Source organism: Schistocerca serialis, chromosome 6, assembly GCF_023864345.2.
Source record: "Schistocerca serialis cubense isolate TAMUIC-IGC-003099 chromosome 6, iqSchSeri2.2, whole genome shotgun sequence".
Taxonomy (NCBI): Eukaryota; Metazoa; Arthropoda; class Insecta; order Orthoptera; family Acrididae; genus Schistocerca; species Schistocerca serialis.
In genome coordinates, this window is record NC_064643.1 from 526,137,834 (window position 1) to 526,155,742 (window position 17,909).

A 17,909-nucleotide genomic window follows, 5' to 3' on the forward strand; every position below is an offset into this window, starting at 1 on the left:
GTGTAAGTGACACAGTAAAGAAAGTGACCAATATCAACTGATTTAAAGTACTCATTGAAAAACTTTGTGTTCTATGCCATGCCTCACCAACTTGGTATTCAACTGTTGAAAACTGGAAGGGTGTAAAGCACAAGATGGGCAGTGTCAGTTTTCATACTGTTTCAGTAGTTTATGATAACTATGAGGTTCTTACAAATAATTTTGTAGCAGCTAAAGAAGACCCAACATGAGATGCTTTGGGCAGATGCAAGTATGAACGCCCACTCAGGAAACTAACATCCAAATGCTTTGTTTTATATTTGGCGTTAATGTGTGATGCACTTCAGGAACTTTCAGAAGTTAGTGAGGAACTGTAACACCAAGATGTAGACTTATTATGGGCTAATAAAAAACTTCAGATGATGTTTAAAGGTTGGGAAGGTAGTTGGGAGCAGGCTGTGACACCTGTCAACAATAAAAGACTTATTGGAATCAAACTGCCCATTAATCAAGTTAAGTTTTTATGACAACCTTTCACAAGCACTGGAAAGAGAATGCTGAATAGGAAAGATGCAGCTTTGGCCAATTCAATTCCTACTGTTGACACATGCACTTGGCTCAAAGACTTTAAAGACAATCCTTTTGTGGAAAGAGATGTCGAGTCACTTGCAGTTCACTTTCAGTTGAGCAAATGAGATGCAATTAAAAAATTTCATGAGTGTGTTTCTGATAATTGTGAGAACTTTGGTGGAAATTTTGAAAAAAAAAAAAAAAAAAGTTCCCCGAAAGTTGCGTCCATCAATAACTACCATCAAGGCAATTTATGTCATCCACTGAATGTGAAAGAAAGTTTTCCCAAATGGCTCAGATCAATACCAATGACATAGCCTCTCTGTTAACAAAAACTGTTTCTTCACTACCTTTTCTAAAGTTGACTGGCCCACCACTGACTCATTTTGACCCTTCAAAGTACATGGACTCTAGGCTGCTTCGTGGACAGCACTCTGCTATGGACACCGAGAGCAAGAAAATAATATGAGGAGGGACATACAATGAAAACATTTCAGAGCTTTAAACAGTTTTATAAACTGTAAGCTAAACGATTTAAGTTTTTCCTCTTTTTCAGTATATTACAGTCCTAATTTAAGTGTGACCACCTTATTGATATTTCTTTTTTGTAACAAATCATGTACTGAGAAATATATTGAACTTAATTAGTAAAATATCTAATAAAAGATTGTTGGTACACTTGGGAGTTTCATTTTTTACTGCTACAAATGCGGTAATTACTCTTTTAAAATACCCAGAAAAGCATTAAAATAATTCCTTAAGAAATCTAAATTTCAAAAACAACCCCTGGAAGGTCACAGTACTGGATTGTATTTTTTTGTTTTGTTTTTTCTATTGTTTTTACAAATCAAGTAGTATTTATATGTATTTATTTAATTTATAACAATGAAAATAATCAATTATTGATAATGTAAATGGATAGATAAAATATATACTCACCAAGCGGCAGCAGGGGAACACATATACACACAAAAGGATTTACCTTTTACAAGATTTTGGAGCCAGTGGCTCCTTCTTCTGACAGAAGAGTTGAAGGGAAAGGAAGAGGTGTGGAGGAAAAGGACTGGAGAAGTTTAGGAAAAGGGGTACAGTTCAGAAAAATCACCCAAAACCCTGGGTCAGGGGAGACTCACTGGACGGGATGAGGAGTAAAGACTGATTGTTGGGGACTGACTGTCTTTCCTTCTCATCCCATATGGTAAGTCTCCCCTGACCCAGGGTTTTCCGGTGACTTTTCTGAACTATATCCCTTTCCCCAAACCTCTCCAGTCCTTTTCCTTCACCCCTCTTGCTTCCCCATAAACTCTTTTGCCAGAAGAAGGAGCAACTGGCCCCGAAGGCTTGTAAAAGTTAAATTCTTTTGTGTGTATGTGTTCCCCTGCCACCACTTGGTGAGTACATTTTTTATCAATCCATTTACATTATATTCATTTCATTTGTTTGCTATTACTAGTTTCTTAGTATGAGTTATTTTACAAACTTTGTGGCTTAGTGTAATTATATGTATATATGTTTACTGTATCAAAATGCAATTTTCATCTGCAGTGTGTATTGATATATGTGAAAAAAATATTTAAACAGTATGTCCCTTTGAATTAAATTTAAATATATATACACATTTTATAACTACCATATCACTTCTCCTACTTCTATGTCTATCAACACACAGCACAATTTTTGGGAGCAATAAAAATCTAATTTAATTTATTCAGGTTCCATAAGGTGATATTGAAAGTAATGTGCTTAAAGAAATACACTGTTTAAGAACAAAAAAATGATCTGATCTGATCTGATCTATTTGTGTTTTCCTGCATTTATTTTTCTTGTTAATTTATTCTTGGCTTACAAAGTCACTATCACATTAAAAGTGACTACTGTATTCTAAGATCATTATCAGTTGTCTCTGGATGGCCTCTAAGCCGATAAGCAGTTAACAGGAAAAAGAAATGCAGCAGGGCATTCAATGTATTTTCTATAATTAAATGCAAAACGTCTGTGCCAGTTGATGCAAGAAGAAGCATTTAATATGAAATGTACCTTTTTTGAACATTTATAATTGTAAAGCTTTATGATCTGGTTCCTAGCCAATTCTTTGTCAGTAAACTTTGAAAAAACACACTACATGCAGTTCAGAACTTGTAAGGCATGTCCCATGAGTACATGCCTAACATACAATACAAGCAGACAGAAGAAGTGGACAGTGTTAAATTCTTGGGATTACAGCTTGATAATAAATTCAACTGGGAGGTGCACACCACAGAGAACTGCTGAAGCGTCTTAACAAATCTCTATTTGCAATGCAAATTGTGTCAGACATAGGGGATATATAAATTAAAAATCTGGCATACTATGCTTACTTCCATTCCATAATGTCATATGGGATTATTTTTTGGGATAATTCATCAAGCCAAGCTGAAGTTTTCTGGGCACAAAAATGTGCAGTAAGAGTTATATGTGGTGTGAACTCAAGAACATCCTGCAGAAGCCTGTTTAGGGAACTAGGGATACTAACTATTGCTTCCCAATATATTTATTCCTTAATGAAATTTGTCATTAAAAATATATCACTTTTTCAAACCAACAGCTCAATTCATGGAATCAACACTGGAAATAAGAATAATCTTCACAAGGATTTAAAGTCACTTACTCTTTTACATAAAGGTCTGCATTATTCAGGAACACAAATTTTCAGTAACTTGCCAGCAGTCATAAAAAGATTAACAACCAATGAAATTCAGTTTAAGAGAAGCCTAAGGATTTATTGGTGGCCAACTCCTACTCCATTGATGAATTTCTCAGTGGAACCATCTGTACAATTACAGTGCAGTAATGTGTTCATTGTAAATAAGTGTGTGTGTGTGTGTGTGTGTGTGTGTGTGTGAGAGAGAGAGAGAGAGAGAGAGAGAGAGAGAGAGAGAGAGAGAGAGAAAGTACAATCTAAATTCCGTACTATTTCAGTGCAGTAATATGTTCATTGTAAATAAGTATGATAGTAGTTCTATTACATGTTTATTACCTTATAAATAAAAAACTTTTTTATTTTAAATTCAGTGCATTAGTGTTTGTAAAATGATTCTTTCATATAGTGTTCATTAAAAAAAATGATGATCATTCCACTTGGGACCTGTGGAAGGTACATTAGCTTATTTGTTTCAGTTGTAAATATTTGTCATGTATTATTGTTTTTCTGACATGTTCTACATCCTGGAGGACCTCCTCACTACAGATCAATTGGAATGAAAGTTAATCTAATCTAATACCTTTTAAAGGCGTGGCAGCAATATTTTTCAAAATCAAAATAAATCAACATTGTAAATAGTTTTGTGAGATCATTATTTGCTCCAATGACCAATTACAGCAATTACATATTGAAATATATATATAACTTTTATTGCAAATATTTTATGTTCCATCATCAGTCCTGACAGGAATACCTGAATGTGTCTGTTTTGGAAGCCAGACAATTTTATTTATATTATCAAAGTTCTGCAACTAGAATTAGTACAAAAAAGTGACTTTTACCTCAGAATTGATACAGGATCTTGTACTTTCTGTGTCTCAATCACAGTTAATAGGCCCATTACATTGTAATTTCAACTATTAGCTATATATTATATCCTGCTTATTGATCTACTTAAAATACACATCATAGTCTTATTGTCCTACTATCAAATACTTTTATACTTAAAGACATCTGGTAAACACAATTCCTGCATGTATTCTGTCATCAAGAGATAAAAATTCCAAAAAGAGAAACATTTGTATCTAATTAAAAATCTCCTTTATTACTCTGAGAAAAATCATTCAGAAACCAAATGTCAGTAAGTGCAGATAGCAGATACAATGTTCCTGCCAGTTATCAGTCATATTGCTTTCCAGTGAAAGAATGTGCAAAGACAGCATATTTACAAATGTTTACACTGTTCAAAATTGTCCAGTAATCACTATCATCACTTTGGACCGAAGATAGAAAAAAATCTCACTTTGTAATTGATCAAATATAAAGTTCAGACAAATGCTTTATGTAAAGCATTATCATTCAGACAAAGGATAAGAATTTGTGCTATTCCATTCTAACTTTATTTACACAATCTGCTTCTACTGAGCATGACTAGAAATTAGGATGATAAATACATTACTATTGTTGATTCAAGCTCATCATTCAGTTGCATACTCACAATTCACACTTTTTAATCTTTTTTCTTTTACATATTTACCAAGAATTGACACAAATGGTTACTTTAGCAAACTTATGATATCACAGTCTGGGTGTTATTATTGACAGTCCATTGATATGTGGGGTTGCCCTCTATGAGTGACTGTTTTTAGCTGCTATCCAAGATGAACAAGATGATAATTTTGAAAAATATGGTGATATGTATTGCAAAGATGTTTTCTATTATTTACAGAGTACATCATAGCATTAGCTTTGATTGTCTTGCTAACTCATACTGTTCATTAAAAATATTGTTGACTGTGATTTACAACATAATAGTTTATTCCACAAAACAATTATGCCACTTAAAGCAGATGACTTTTTTTCATATTTCTACGACATAATTTGTCGAGAATGAAAAATACTTCATATTTTCAATATTAGTATAATAGAGTCAGGGTAAGGTGATCCATGATAGTTACAGGAGGCTGGGCACAACTGCTTTGCACATCCACTTCAACCAATCACACAACACGGTTTTGTAAATGTCTCTGTGGCAATGCCTCACTGTTGTCACAGCTCTATTGGTGGCTATTGTTTTCACCTGCAGCCATCTGCACCTAGCAGTTGAAAGCACTCTTAGCTGTCAGGGATCATCTTATGCTGCCTTGACTATTAACACTGGATACTCACTCCTCAGAATGTAAACTTTATTTATGGGGAGCTACACAAGGGAAGTTTTGAAACAAAGCAGTCACTTGAGTTTTGAATGTTATTTCTCTAAACTGCCCCAGCTTAGTAGAGGGAAACTTACATTACAATAACTAAGTATGCTGATGATTACAAAATCATCTCAGAACTTTTGTAAAAGCTTAGTTCCAGCATATTTATTTCATAGTTTGTTGCTGTGGTCTTCTGTCAAATAGTGAAAGCAACAGAAATTACCTGAAATACAGATGGCTTTTATATGGTATTTTGTTATCATCTTTGTAGTAATAGCTCAAAAGTCACATCATTAGAGAAAAACTCTACACTATCGGTGGAACTGTCTAACAAAGATAGTTTTAATGAAATTTATACTCAGAAAATAACGTATCTCCTCACTCTTTTCAAACATTCAGAAAATGGCCTCTGAGACTTTTGCATGTTCTCTCAAAAGAACTTCCAAAAGCCTTTCTTATGTTCCTGTCTCTGCTTTCATCAGAGCTGTTATCAAACTTCCAGAACAAAAATTAAGTTTTATCATCACTGGCATAACAATGCAAACATTCTCAGACATTTTGTGTACAATCATTTGTCACTGAGACTTTTTGCACAAAAGTTCCACTGCTTCAGCTGGAGAGTGAAGGATAAGAGAATGAAGGAAAATATTATCTTCTCACAGAGCAGTCCGTTCATCATACACTATTACTGCTTCATTATCAACCAAAGAATCTGTGTCTTTGTGTAAATACTGACTCCTTGATTTACTGAGAGCAATGATGGCAGCCTCATCATTTCTCATTCTGTTTTTTCTCTTCTTGCTGAAGTTCACCTGAAAGACAAAAACAAATGAAAATTAGTAATATAATCAATTAAGCTCATAATAATTTAAGTTAAATGTGATAACTCATTATCCCACATATAATAGGGGCATACGTGAAAAATTTAAGATCAAACATATGCTTAATGTTATATGGCCTCCATTGTTACACATCATTTTATATGTTATTTCTCGTGTGCTGTATAGTACATGAGGGCATTGACAATGTTCAGTGTGTTGCTTTTCCAAAGCCAATGTATGGTTTCCTATTAATTGTGTCATCTGAGTCAGGATACAGGTTTACACTGGTATGAGACATGTACAGATAGTAGTGTTTACGCTAAATCCACATGTTTATACAGATTTAAAATTCTTTCATTTCAAGTAAAACAAATATATATATAATTCCAGTTTTTCTTTATTTCCCTTAATCAAAGATGTGAAGAAAGTTCAAACTGAACAGCTAATGGTATAAAACATTCACAGGTCCTTTAAGTACATTAGTAATATATATTTTCAGAGTAATTTTTCACTATTCAGTGGTGTGTGCACACTATGCTGTGGAGTGTGCATTTATCTGAAACCTCCGGGCATACTAGAGCTGTGTGCCAGACAGGGCCAGGTTTGAGTCACAGCCCAGCACACAGTTTAACTTGCCATGAAGTTTCAGATCAGAGCATATTTTGTTGCACAGTTAAAATTCATTCTGGAAATGCATTATCCTTTCTTCCACATGTGCTAGGCCTACAGAATGTGTTAAGAGAACTTTGGTGAAGATTGGAAGGTAGGAGAGAGGCGCTGTCAGAAGTGAAGCTGTGAGGGTGGGTCATGAGTCATGCTTGGATATCTCAGTTGAAAACTCATTTGCTTATGAAAGAGAAAGGTCTCAGGTTTGAGTCCCAGTCCAACACACAGTTTTGATCTGCCAAGATGTTTCAGTAATATACACTATGTGATCAAAAGTATCTGGACACCCCCTAAAACATACATTTTTCATATTAGATGCATTGTGCTGCCACCTACTGCCAGGTACTCCATATCAGCGACCTCAGTAGTTATTAGACATCATGAGAGAGCAGAATGGGGTGATCCGCAGAACTGATGGACTTCGAACATGGTCAGGTGCCTGGGTGTCACTTGTGTCATACGTTTGTACGCGAGATTTCCACACTCCTAAACATCCCAAGATCCACTGTTTCCCACTTGATAGTGAAGTGGCAATGTGAATGGACATGTACAACACAAAGGTGTACAGGCCAACCTCATCTGTTGACTGACAGTGACTGCCGACAGTTGAAGAGGGTCGTAATGTGTAATAGGCAGACATCTATCCAGACCATCACACAGGAATTACAAACTGCATCAGGATCCACTGCAAGTACTATGACAGTTAGGTGGGAGATGAGAAAACTTGGATTTCATGATCAAGAAGCTGCTCAAAAGCCACACATGATGCCAGTAAATGCCAAATGATGCCTCCCTTGGTGTAAGCAGCGTATCAGGCCTCACCGACCAACATTGATACCTCTCCTCAGTGCAGCACTCCATGAAGAATGGGCTGCCATTCCCTAAGAAACCTTCCAGCACTTGACTGAATGTATGTCTGCAAGAGTGGAAGCTGTCATCAAGGCTAAGGGTGGCCCAATACCATACTGAATTCTAGCATTACCAATGATCACGTACTGTATATAAACTAAAACTCCAGTAGGTGTTCCACAGTAGGATGGCATTTGTCACATTTTTCTGCATTATAATTGAGAATGATCAGATGAGAAAAACATGGTTCAAATATTTTAAAGTTAATATTATCTTTGTGCAAAATTTGCAGTGCCGTATATATCCCAAAACAATTTTTATGATAAATGGGTGACCTTACAATATGTTCAACAGGTGCCCCGAAAGAGGAGATTCTATAGAGATGTGAAATGTGTGGGTTATGAAAATCACCCGATACTATTCTAGTCGGATTGGTTTCACATTATACTGATTCCATACTGCAAAGATACTTTTTACACATAGTCCCTGCAGAGAACCTTGCATTAATCTCCCCATTACAACCAAAGAAATTATTTCCACAACTTTTCTTGGAATGGGAAATGATTAAGCGTTACTTAAACACACCTGTGATCTTAGAGCACTTGTGACTCTAAGATATGCATGACAGTGATATATGTGAAGGTTGCAAATTGAGCGTAATTCTGCTCTGAGAAGTTCAGTTACCACAAAAGTCTCTGAGCAAGTAAAAAAGTATTGTATTGTATTGTATTGGTCCTGTTGTCTACAAAAGCACCTTGTGCATAAGACATTCGACAGGTCAAGTTATAAGTACACTTCTGAACGTGATTTTAAATGTACTTATTTAAGGTTACAATAAAACACTTTAGACATTAAGAATTTATAAAAACACTTAATAAATTTAAATATTCTTCAATTGAGTAAAAGCAGTGATGCTGTAAATTTGACTTTACAGATTTTCCAAAGGTTTTGACCTCAATAATTGCTTTAATATTTTCAGGAAGTTTGTTATCAAGTTTAACTTCCATGTGGAAGTACCTTTTTGGCACAGAGATATGCTGATTTGGTTTATACGTGAATTTTTGTTTTGTCTGGTAAAGTGATCATGTATATCACAGTATTTTTGTAGTCTCCAGTCCTTGCCTATTACACTTATTTTAAAGAATTTAAGGGTTTCCATGATGTATACACAAGGCAATGGAGGAATAATAGAAATCTTTAACAGAGGTTTGCAAGAGTCTCTAGATTTGAATCCAAACATGATTCTAATGGCCCTTTTTTTGTAGTTTGACAGTGATATTAGCTATTTTAGAGTTTCTTCAGAAAGTGACTCCATATTTAAGGCAAGAGTGGAAATACATTCATTGCTGTTTTCTCACTACAGCATGATTTTAGTGAGCAAAGAAGGTAACATGTCATGCTAAGTTCTGTATTAGGGTATTCAGTACGCTTATTCCATTTTACATGGTTCTGCTACCAGAGTCCTAGGAATTTGGTTTCAGTACTGTTACTAACTAGTTCATCATTGATAGAGACCAATGGGATAAATGTATCCTTGTTTGGAGCATTGTGAAATTGTAGTGCAATGGGTTTTTTTACTCTTTATTACAAATTGAGTATTACATGGCCTTCTGCTAAGTTGTTTTGTGACAGTGTTTACTGACTGCTGTAATTTTTCTTTGCTGTCTCCTTTTAGTAGAACTGTGGTGTCTTCTGCAAATATTATTGTTTTATATGCATCCGCATTTAACCTGAGATCATTTGTATACAGAATGAACAGAAGGGGTCCCATTACTGATCTTTGAGGTACACCATATTTAATTTGTTTATAGTCTGATAAATGTTCAGATACAGTTTTTAGATGGATATTTGTGTGCTTAATGCACAGGGCCTGCTTATGATAGCTCAGGAAGGAACTGATCCAGTTGTTGAACAGATCTTGAATTACACATTTTTCAAGCTTTGACAACAGAGTCTAATGGTTCACCATGTCAAAATCTTATAACAGGTCAATAAGTATTCCCATTGAGTCCTGTTTCTTGTCCATTAGGCTTAATATGGAATTGATGAACTCATAAATAGCACTTGTTGTTGACATCTTATTTCTGAACCAATGTTGTTCATAGTGTAGGATATTGTTTTTATTTACAAATTTCATAAGTTTGTCATACATAACTTTTTCTAATATTTTTGAAATGCAAGAGGAAGTTCTGATGTGTCTGTAGTTACTTACATTATCTTTCTCACCTTTTCTTATGTAATAGAGTGACTTAAGGTGTTTTCGAAGGAAAGTGCCTGCATGCAGTGTGCAGTCATGTAAGAGTGTAAGTATTTCAGTTAGTTCTGATGCACTCTTCTGTAAGATTGTTGCACGGACACCATCAGTGTCTGCAGAGTTGGAATTTTCTGGTTCTTTTATTCCATTAGCTACTTCATTATGTGAGACAGAACTGACATATGTCGATCCTCTACAAGCACTTATTTTGTATTCACTGGCTTGGGTGCTCTTATGTAAGTTTGACTGTGTCATATTATCAGCAACACATGTGATAAAATTGTTAGAAGAGTTGGCTACTTTTAATGGGTTTGTCACCTTTTTATTTTTTATGATAGTGTTATATTTTTGCAGGATAGTCTGTGTTCACTAAATTCTTTTTTAAAGCACTCCAAACAGCCTTGAGTTTATTAGCAAAATTATAAATGTATTTGTCATTATGGATTATTTTTGCTGCTCTTATTACTTTTCTTAGTATTCTGGAGTATTTTTTATAGTATACGTGTATTTCAAGCGAGGAATTTTTTAATTTACTCATTTCATGAAGTAGTCTTTTATTATGGCCTGAAAGCCTTATTCCCCCTTGTGACCCAGCTGTTTGTTCTAGAACTCCCTCTTATGGTTACAGGTCTCAGTGGGAAGGCAATCTGAAAGAAATGGGTTAACCGTTAATGTATCGATGAAAGTGTTGAATTTTTCATCGATACCATTAATTTTATACATGTGTGACCATTTTTCTTTCTGAGATAAGCTGTTGAAGTAGTTTATAATATCCTGATTATACCTCCAATACCCACAATATCCTGATTATACCTCCTCTTACAGACATGTTGTTTACAGTACTGCCTTTCATTTTTAAGCTTACTATTTGAGCAAGATGGTCACTAAAACCTGCATCTTCTTCTGTCTCTCTCCTACATTCAGCAGAGTTTAACTGTCTCTAAATTGGCTAAGAACTCTATACTGTTGCACCACACAATATAAAATTTCAGGCTGAATAATTAAGTTAAAATGGGAAGCTCAACAAATGAATAAATTGAATGTATTTTAATTACAATATTAGTGCATATTCCACTTCTCTCGCAGGAAAGGAGTAGCACAGAAAATTATATAAAATTCTAAACAGTATTAACTGCAGACTTAAGTATCTGCACATTTTTTACACATTATATGGAGAGAAACATAGTTTTAGCTTCTCCTTTGCAGGTTGTCCAGTATAATTCTTTCATTCTGCTATCTTCACAAAATTCCTCTCATTCTAACAGCAACAAACCACAGACTTAGTTCTCTATATTGATTATACTTATACCCTTGTTAAAATGCACAAGCATCACATCTTACTAATGACAATACCTGAAGGATCTATCAAATACAGAATAAAACCAGCAGTATCATTTTGCATTGTACTTTTTTTCATGTATTTAGCCAATAACAGTACTATTTCACACAAGTGAAAGGCACAAATAAATCTAGCTGCAAAGTCAACATCATTTTATGGCAAATTTTTATGATAAGATTGTTCCATCACAACAGTACACAGAGAGTGATTTCAAAATCACTATCCCTCTGTATTATAATGATAAAAGACAACATAGCAATAAATGCAAAGCCCACCACCTGTGAAGAGAATCAAGGCAAACCTTAGCGTAAAGCTCAGCAAGATTATCTTCTGTGGAGAGAGGCCGAGATCTCGACCTGACCCAGGCGGGGAGGCTCCTCGTCTTGAGCACAGTAGGGCCAGGGGGTGGATCACCCCCACGTGTGCCAACCTCATCCAGAACTGTAAACAAATATGAGACTATGTCACATTAGGTCAAATGTGTAAAAGAATAACACACTGAGCTATTTAATTTTCTTATTAATCACAGTTTCACATTGGCTAACACAGAGAAATCTTTGAAATAGTTATGTGGCAGCTGGAATGTTTGCAGTCTTGGAAGGAGTACTTTCTACTTTGAATATAAACAATTATTTAAAATTATAATGCACTCAAAATGAACTTCTTATAAAATTACCCATTTTACAGTTGCTCTTGGAGAACCCAATACTATCTACCTATTTTATATATTTATTTTCTCAGGTCCCATAGGGACAACTGAGTCAAAGCTGCTTGCTCATGCAACAAGTCAGTAAACATATAGTTTATGGAATACCGATCTCGGAAACAAAAGAAAAGAAAAAATCGAAAGAGTAGCTGGTGGGGGGGATAGACATCAAAGGGAGGAAGGGGGCGATGGAGGGGGGGGGGGGGGGGAGGGGGGAGAGAGAGAAAATATTTGTAGCAATATGTGTACTACATAATAAAAGGAGAACTTACTATGAGGATATCTTGCAAATAATTTTTTAAAAATGTGTTCTGGAATGGAGCCTTTCAATTTAGTTTTAAATTTCAAGGTTTACTGCTCATAATTTTTTCATTTCTGGTAGAAGCTTATTGAAAATTAAACCTGCACATCTCTCTATATACAATAAACCTTTAACTGCTAATCTCAATGACTATGTTAATCATGTATACTTTGTCAACAACTATGAAGTGCATAGCAGAAGATACTTAGGACTGTATCAGATGCTAGGTTTTCTTCCTGTTCCATTAGCAAATGAACACTGGAAAATGACTGCTCAAATGATTCTGAGTGCACTATAATTAGTTTCATCTTGACTTTGTGGTTCATAGGAGGGCAAACACATAGGCGGTGGAAGTATATTTCTAGATACTTTACTTAATACTCAATTTTGAAACTTTGTAAGTAGGCTTTCATGGGATACTTTGTACATCTACCTTCAGACATCTACCATTTTAAGTTTTTCCAGCATTTCTGTGCCATTCTCACATCAAATACCAAATTACCGACAGTTAGTACTCCTTAACTGTACACATTCAATATTAATAACACAATATCCCCTGTTAGCCCTATAAGGTATGGGTCCCACACACTTGAGCAATATTCTAAGATGGGACACACATATGTTTTGTAAGAAGTCTCTTTTGTAGACTAAATTCTGCATTTTCCCCGGTATCCTACCAATGAACCAAAATCTGCCATTGGCTTTACCTACCTGCTTATTTCCCTTGCACACACACTGTTTTCATTTGCCCTGTATGAGCAGTTTATAATTTTTTTCTCCCATAAAACTCTTCATTTACTTATCAAATCATTGTCTGACTTCACTGATAATTTACTCGTCTAGTGACAGCAAAACATTGCTCTTAATGACAGAAACTGTGTGTACAACCCCCTCCCCCCTCTCTGTTTCCATCCTCCCCTCCCTCCCTCCCTCCCACCCCCCCCCCCCCCCCCCCCCCTCTCTCTCTCTCTCTCTCTCTCTCTCTCTCTCTCTCTCTCTCTCTCTCTCTCTGTTTTTCCACTGTCTCATTTTCAGTTTTTAACTGCATCAGTCATCTGACTTCTCATGTCTCTTCTTCTATCCATCCTTTGTTTCTCACTTTGTTCTCACCTCACAACTGAATCTTACACAGTCCTTACTGGTAAACCATCCCACACTGTCTGTTATCTCCCCCTTCATCTCTGTTTCCTCTCATTTTCACAACTGGTTGATTCCTCATCCTGAAGACTGAGTGACTCACCATTCCTTTCTAACCTCCCCAATCTATCCATTTTGCCACTGATGAAGCAACTATTAGTTCCAAAATGTAGCTACTGTGTCACTTTTACTTTTATGTGTCTATTGGCATTACTAACATTTCACCTCCTGAGGGTTGAGTTCCAGCCAGCAATTCTGTCTCATAATTTGTTAGTTTCCTTGATTTGATTTTCTTTTGATACAGTTTACAACATCAGTGTTATGTCTTTTGTTTCAGACACCATACACAACATTTTCTGATATACTGCAAGATTGCGTTTGCAGATGGCTTGTAACTTAATAACATTAATTTTTGCTTATTATCTCATATTTTTGCAATTATAATTTAAAATCAGTTATATACTGTATACTTTTTCACTAAAACTGCTGATCAACTGTCAATAATTATGAATGGAAAAGTTGATGTTAGTTCTGGATGATATATTGACATGATTTACAATATCGTTTGTTAGTATTAGCTGAAAGCTTATTATTTCCGTCCTCCCATGACCTTTTCCAAAGTCATATTGCTAATCAAAGAGTAATTATATGCAGTATAAATGTTTATGAGGAGATAATGTGAATGTGATGTAACAAAGTATAAATGTCATGCCTTCAGCATTGAGAGAAAAGTGATTATATCATTTTTTATTGTTAATTTAATTATTTTCTCACAATAAAAATAATAGCAAATAGTCACAATTCAAAGATAAACAAAAGGGTTCCTCATTTATTGGAATGGTCACTTTGTCATAGTTCACTGTTAATTTGACTTTTAAAATTCTGCAAGGTTTATGAAAAACATCAAAGTTAACAGTTATTCCCTCTTCTTCTTCTTCTTCTTCTTCTTCTTCTTCTTCTTCTTAAAAACAATTCAGTAATGTTTGTTGCAGAAGTACAGAAACAAAATTGTGCTTGCCTGCTTCATTTTTTCATTGAAGCCATTAGCTACATTTCAAGAAAAAAATCTGTTAATGATTTTGAATGAATATACAGAAACTAGTCTTAAATATTGTCCTTTGAGGACTGGGGACCGTAGTGTTTAGCAAATAGAATGTTTTTTCACAGAAAAATCTGGAGGGTAAGATGGTTGACCTATACTGTGTCTCATCCCAGTACTGAACACAAGCACTGTGGTTTATTGGATGCCCCTGAGTTGTTAAGGTAATGATTACAGTAATAAGTGTGGTACAAGGGGTGACTAAATAGTTCTCATCCCACCTGTGAAATACGTCTCATTCCCGAATGTCGGCTTAACACCTAAACTTTTTTGTTAAGGGTGTTCTTTTCCCCAGTTACTGGAGTTTGAAGTGCCACAGGTGTACACATTTTGAAAAATGGATAGAGAGAGCAAGTGTGCCATCATCCAGTACCTGCTGAAAAAGGACACAAGCGCACAGCAGGTCCATAATGGTATGATGGAAACATTAGAGGAAGATTCCCCTTTCTACAGTGGAAGACCGGTAAAGCCAGTAGGAAGGAGAGGGTCACTGCGATCCAGGATATCAACATGGCAGACCACTGTGTGACAGAACACTACATTGCACAGAGACACTTCGTAAGAGTTTTGCTTGACACGCACAAGGTCTCATGTTGACAGCAGAAAAAAAGGCCAGAGATATATCATGTCCATTGAAAACCTGACCTATTCTGAGGCAGACTTTGTGACTTTTCTCAAATGTTTTGGGAAAAGGGATTTCATGGGTTCACTATTTTCAATCCAAATCCAAGGTTCAACTGGAACAGTGGAAACAACCCTCTTCATAGGCCCCCAAGAAGTTCAAGTCAGTCACACCACATGGCAAAGTTGTGGTCTCTTGTTCTTTGGGATTTTAGGGGTGTTATCCTGGTCAAATACCTCAAAAAAGGTGAAAAAGTGAGTGGGAGCATATTAAACTGCCCAGCTAACACATCCGAGGGAGTCCATCAAAGTGGAATGCATCAGGATGTTGACAAAACATGTGCTCTTCAATCAGGACAGTGCACCCATGCACATAACTATTACTGTAATGTCTGCCATAGACTCCTCTGGCTTCAAACTGCTTCAGCACCCACCATATTCACGTGACTTGGTTCCACATAACTTTCATCTCATCTCTGAGCTCAATAAATATCTAGCTGGAACCCATTTTTGATCAGATGATAATGTCATGGTTGTGGTAAGACAAGGAGGGTACAATGGGCCTGCATCACTGGTGACAAAAGTGTGTGGCCCTAAAATGGGACTATGCTGAAAAACAACCATAAAAATTTCGACTACAGACAACATTTATTGGGTGGGCCGAGATCTTTTCAATCAACTCTTGCATATTCTAAAAGTGATTATGAAAAAGACTCATGCTAATAAGCATGTAGCATTACATAAATGCAAGCAGCTCATGCATGTGTAAAGGCATGACAAGGCACAGGGAAGTTAAATTCTTGTTCAGAACCACAAAAAGCATGTGTTACACTTGCCTTCCTGGAGAAACATAAAAATTAAAACTTGAAATCTTGTTCAAAATTAAAATTTTAAAAGGGTCGTGTGTTACAAGCTGCTTGTACAGTGGCACTGAACTGATCAATTTTAATCAAACTGGTCACAGATTAAAAACATGATTTAACAGGGGGGGGGGGGGGGGGGGGGGGGGAGTAAACGGCAAACAGTCATTCACTAACATGCCATCCACAAAAGTTCCTTAGTAACGTAAACAGTTTCATTTGTTTTGTGTTAAGATAGTGTGAACAGTATAAAATGCTTTGTTAAAACAAGTAAGATATCATTCGCCCTCGGCTTCTTGGCTGCATAGTGGGCTGCAGAACTGTAGGACCCACCTTCACAGGTTTGAGGTGCACTGCACAGATGCAGCAACTACTTCGGTAGCAGAGTACAATGGGTGCATATGGTGTTTTTTTTAGGCTGAGCAATCGTTTGAGCCCTCTGGTGAAAACTTGGCAATCAATACACAATGAGTGAAATAAGATCACATACAAAATAAAGACACACTGACTGTCAAATTTTTTACAGTAAACTGCCACAACATTCTTAACAAAGTTCCTCATTTTACTGCAATCAGGAAAGTTGTAAATATTTAAACATGCATGGAATGTATATCAAAAAGACAGAGTACTTGCCATGGAGGGGGAGCGTTCATTGCTGTTGACAAAAATATTGTGTCTATAGATGTTGAAATTCAGTGTAACTGTGAAATTATCTGGATGTTAGTAACCAAACTAGGTGAACTCAAGTTAATGAATGGATGTTTTTACCAGCCATCTGATTCCACAGTTCCATTTGTGGAGCCATTCAAAAAAAGTTAACGCTCAGTAGTGTTGAAGTATCTTGATACTAGCAATCAGAGGCCACTTTAAACTGCATAGAATAGACTGGGATGTCTATGGATTCACTGCAGGTGGCAGGGACAGAAAATCTGGCGAATTAGTTCTGAATATGTTTCCCAAAAGCTGAGCAGCCAATTCAATAGTCCACACGCAATGTAAATATTTTAGATCTCATAGTTACCAGAAATTGTGACCTTTCTGGCAGTGTCAGTATAGGGTTTAGCAAACAAGATATCATCATAGGCACCACAATTACTGAAGTTAAGAAATCCACCAACAAGAGGAGTAGAGTATTTATGCTAGAAAGAGCAGATATGTAATTGTTATCATCCTATTTAAACAATTAATGGACATCATTTCCAATATTATGGACATGGGGGAGTTATGGGCAAAGTTTACATTGATTGTAATTCATGCTCTGGAGAACTATGAGCTGTGTAAATGGATTAATGATGAAAAAGACAAAACAAAATTTGGAAAATGCTGAGAAAGCAGAGATTGTCAGACTTTAGTGGAAGACCTTGCCAAGAATATGAGAAAATTCTGGTTCGACATAAAATCTATAAGCAGGTTGAAGGCTTCTGTCCAGTCATTCATCAAACCAATCTTGTGTGGCAATAGAAGGCAGTGAGAGGAAAGAAGATTTTCAAATTTTGTGTTCAAAAACTCACTCACACAGATGAATTGTACAGGTATACCATTTTTTCACCATAGCACATACTCTCACATGAAGGACATAGAAACAGAAATCCCAAAAGTTGAGAAGCAACTAAAAGAGATGAAAACAAATAAGTTGCCAGGTATGGATGGAATCCCATTTCAGTTTTACAGAGAGTACTCTTTGGCACTGGCCCCTTACTTAGCATGTATTTATTGTGAATCTCTCACCAATGCAATGTCCCAAGCATCTGGGAAAAAGGGTAAATGAATGAAAGAATGGACCTCCAAACTTACAGACCTCTATCCTTGGAAAACACAGAATGGCATGT

General features: G+C 36.0%; 1 protein-coding gene across 1 annotated transcript in view; it reads right to left on the reverse strand.

The window, feature by feature from the left end:
- Positions 1 to 3,865: 3,865 nt before the first annotated feature.
- Positions 3,866 to 17,909, reverse strand: part of LOC126484964 (uncharacterized) — a 183,465-nt gene continuing 169,421 nt past the window's right edge. The window contains exons 7-8 of the mRNA XM_050108566.1: positions 11,658 to 11,797; positions 3,866 to 6,239 (exon numbers count right to left, since the gene is read on the reverse strand). Of these exons, the coding sequence (XP_049964523.1) occupies positions 6,084 to 6,239; positions 11,658 to 11,797 (296 nt within the window). The 3' untranslated portion in view covers positions 3,866 to 6,083. The remainder of the gene's footprint in view (positions 6,240 to 11,657; positions 11,798 to 17,909) is intronic.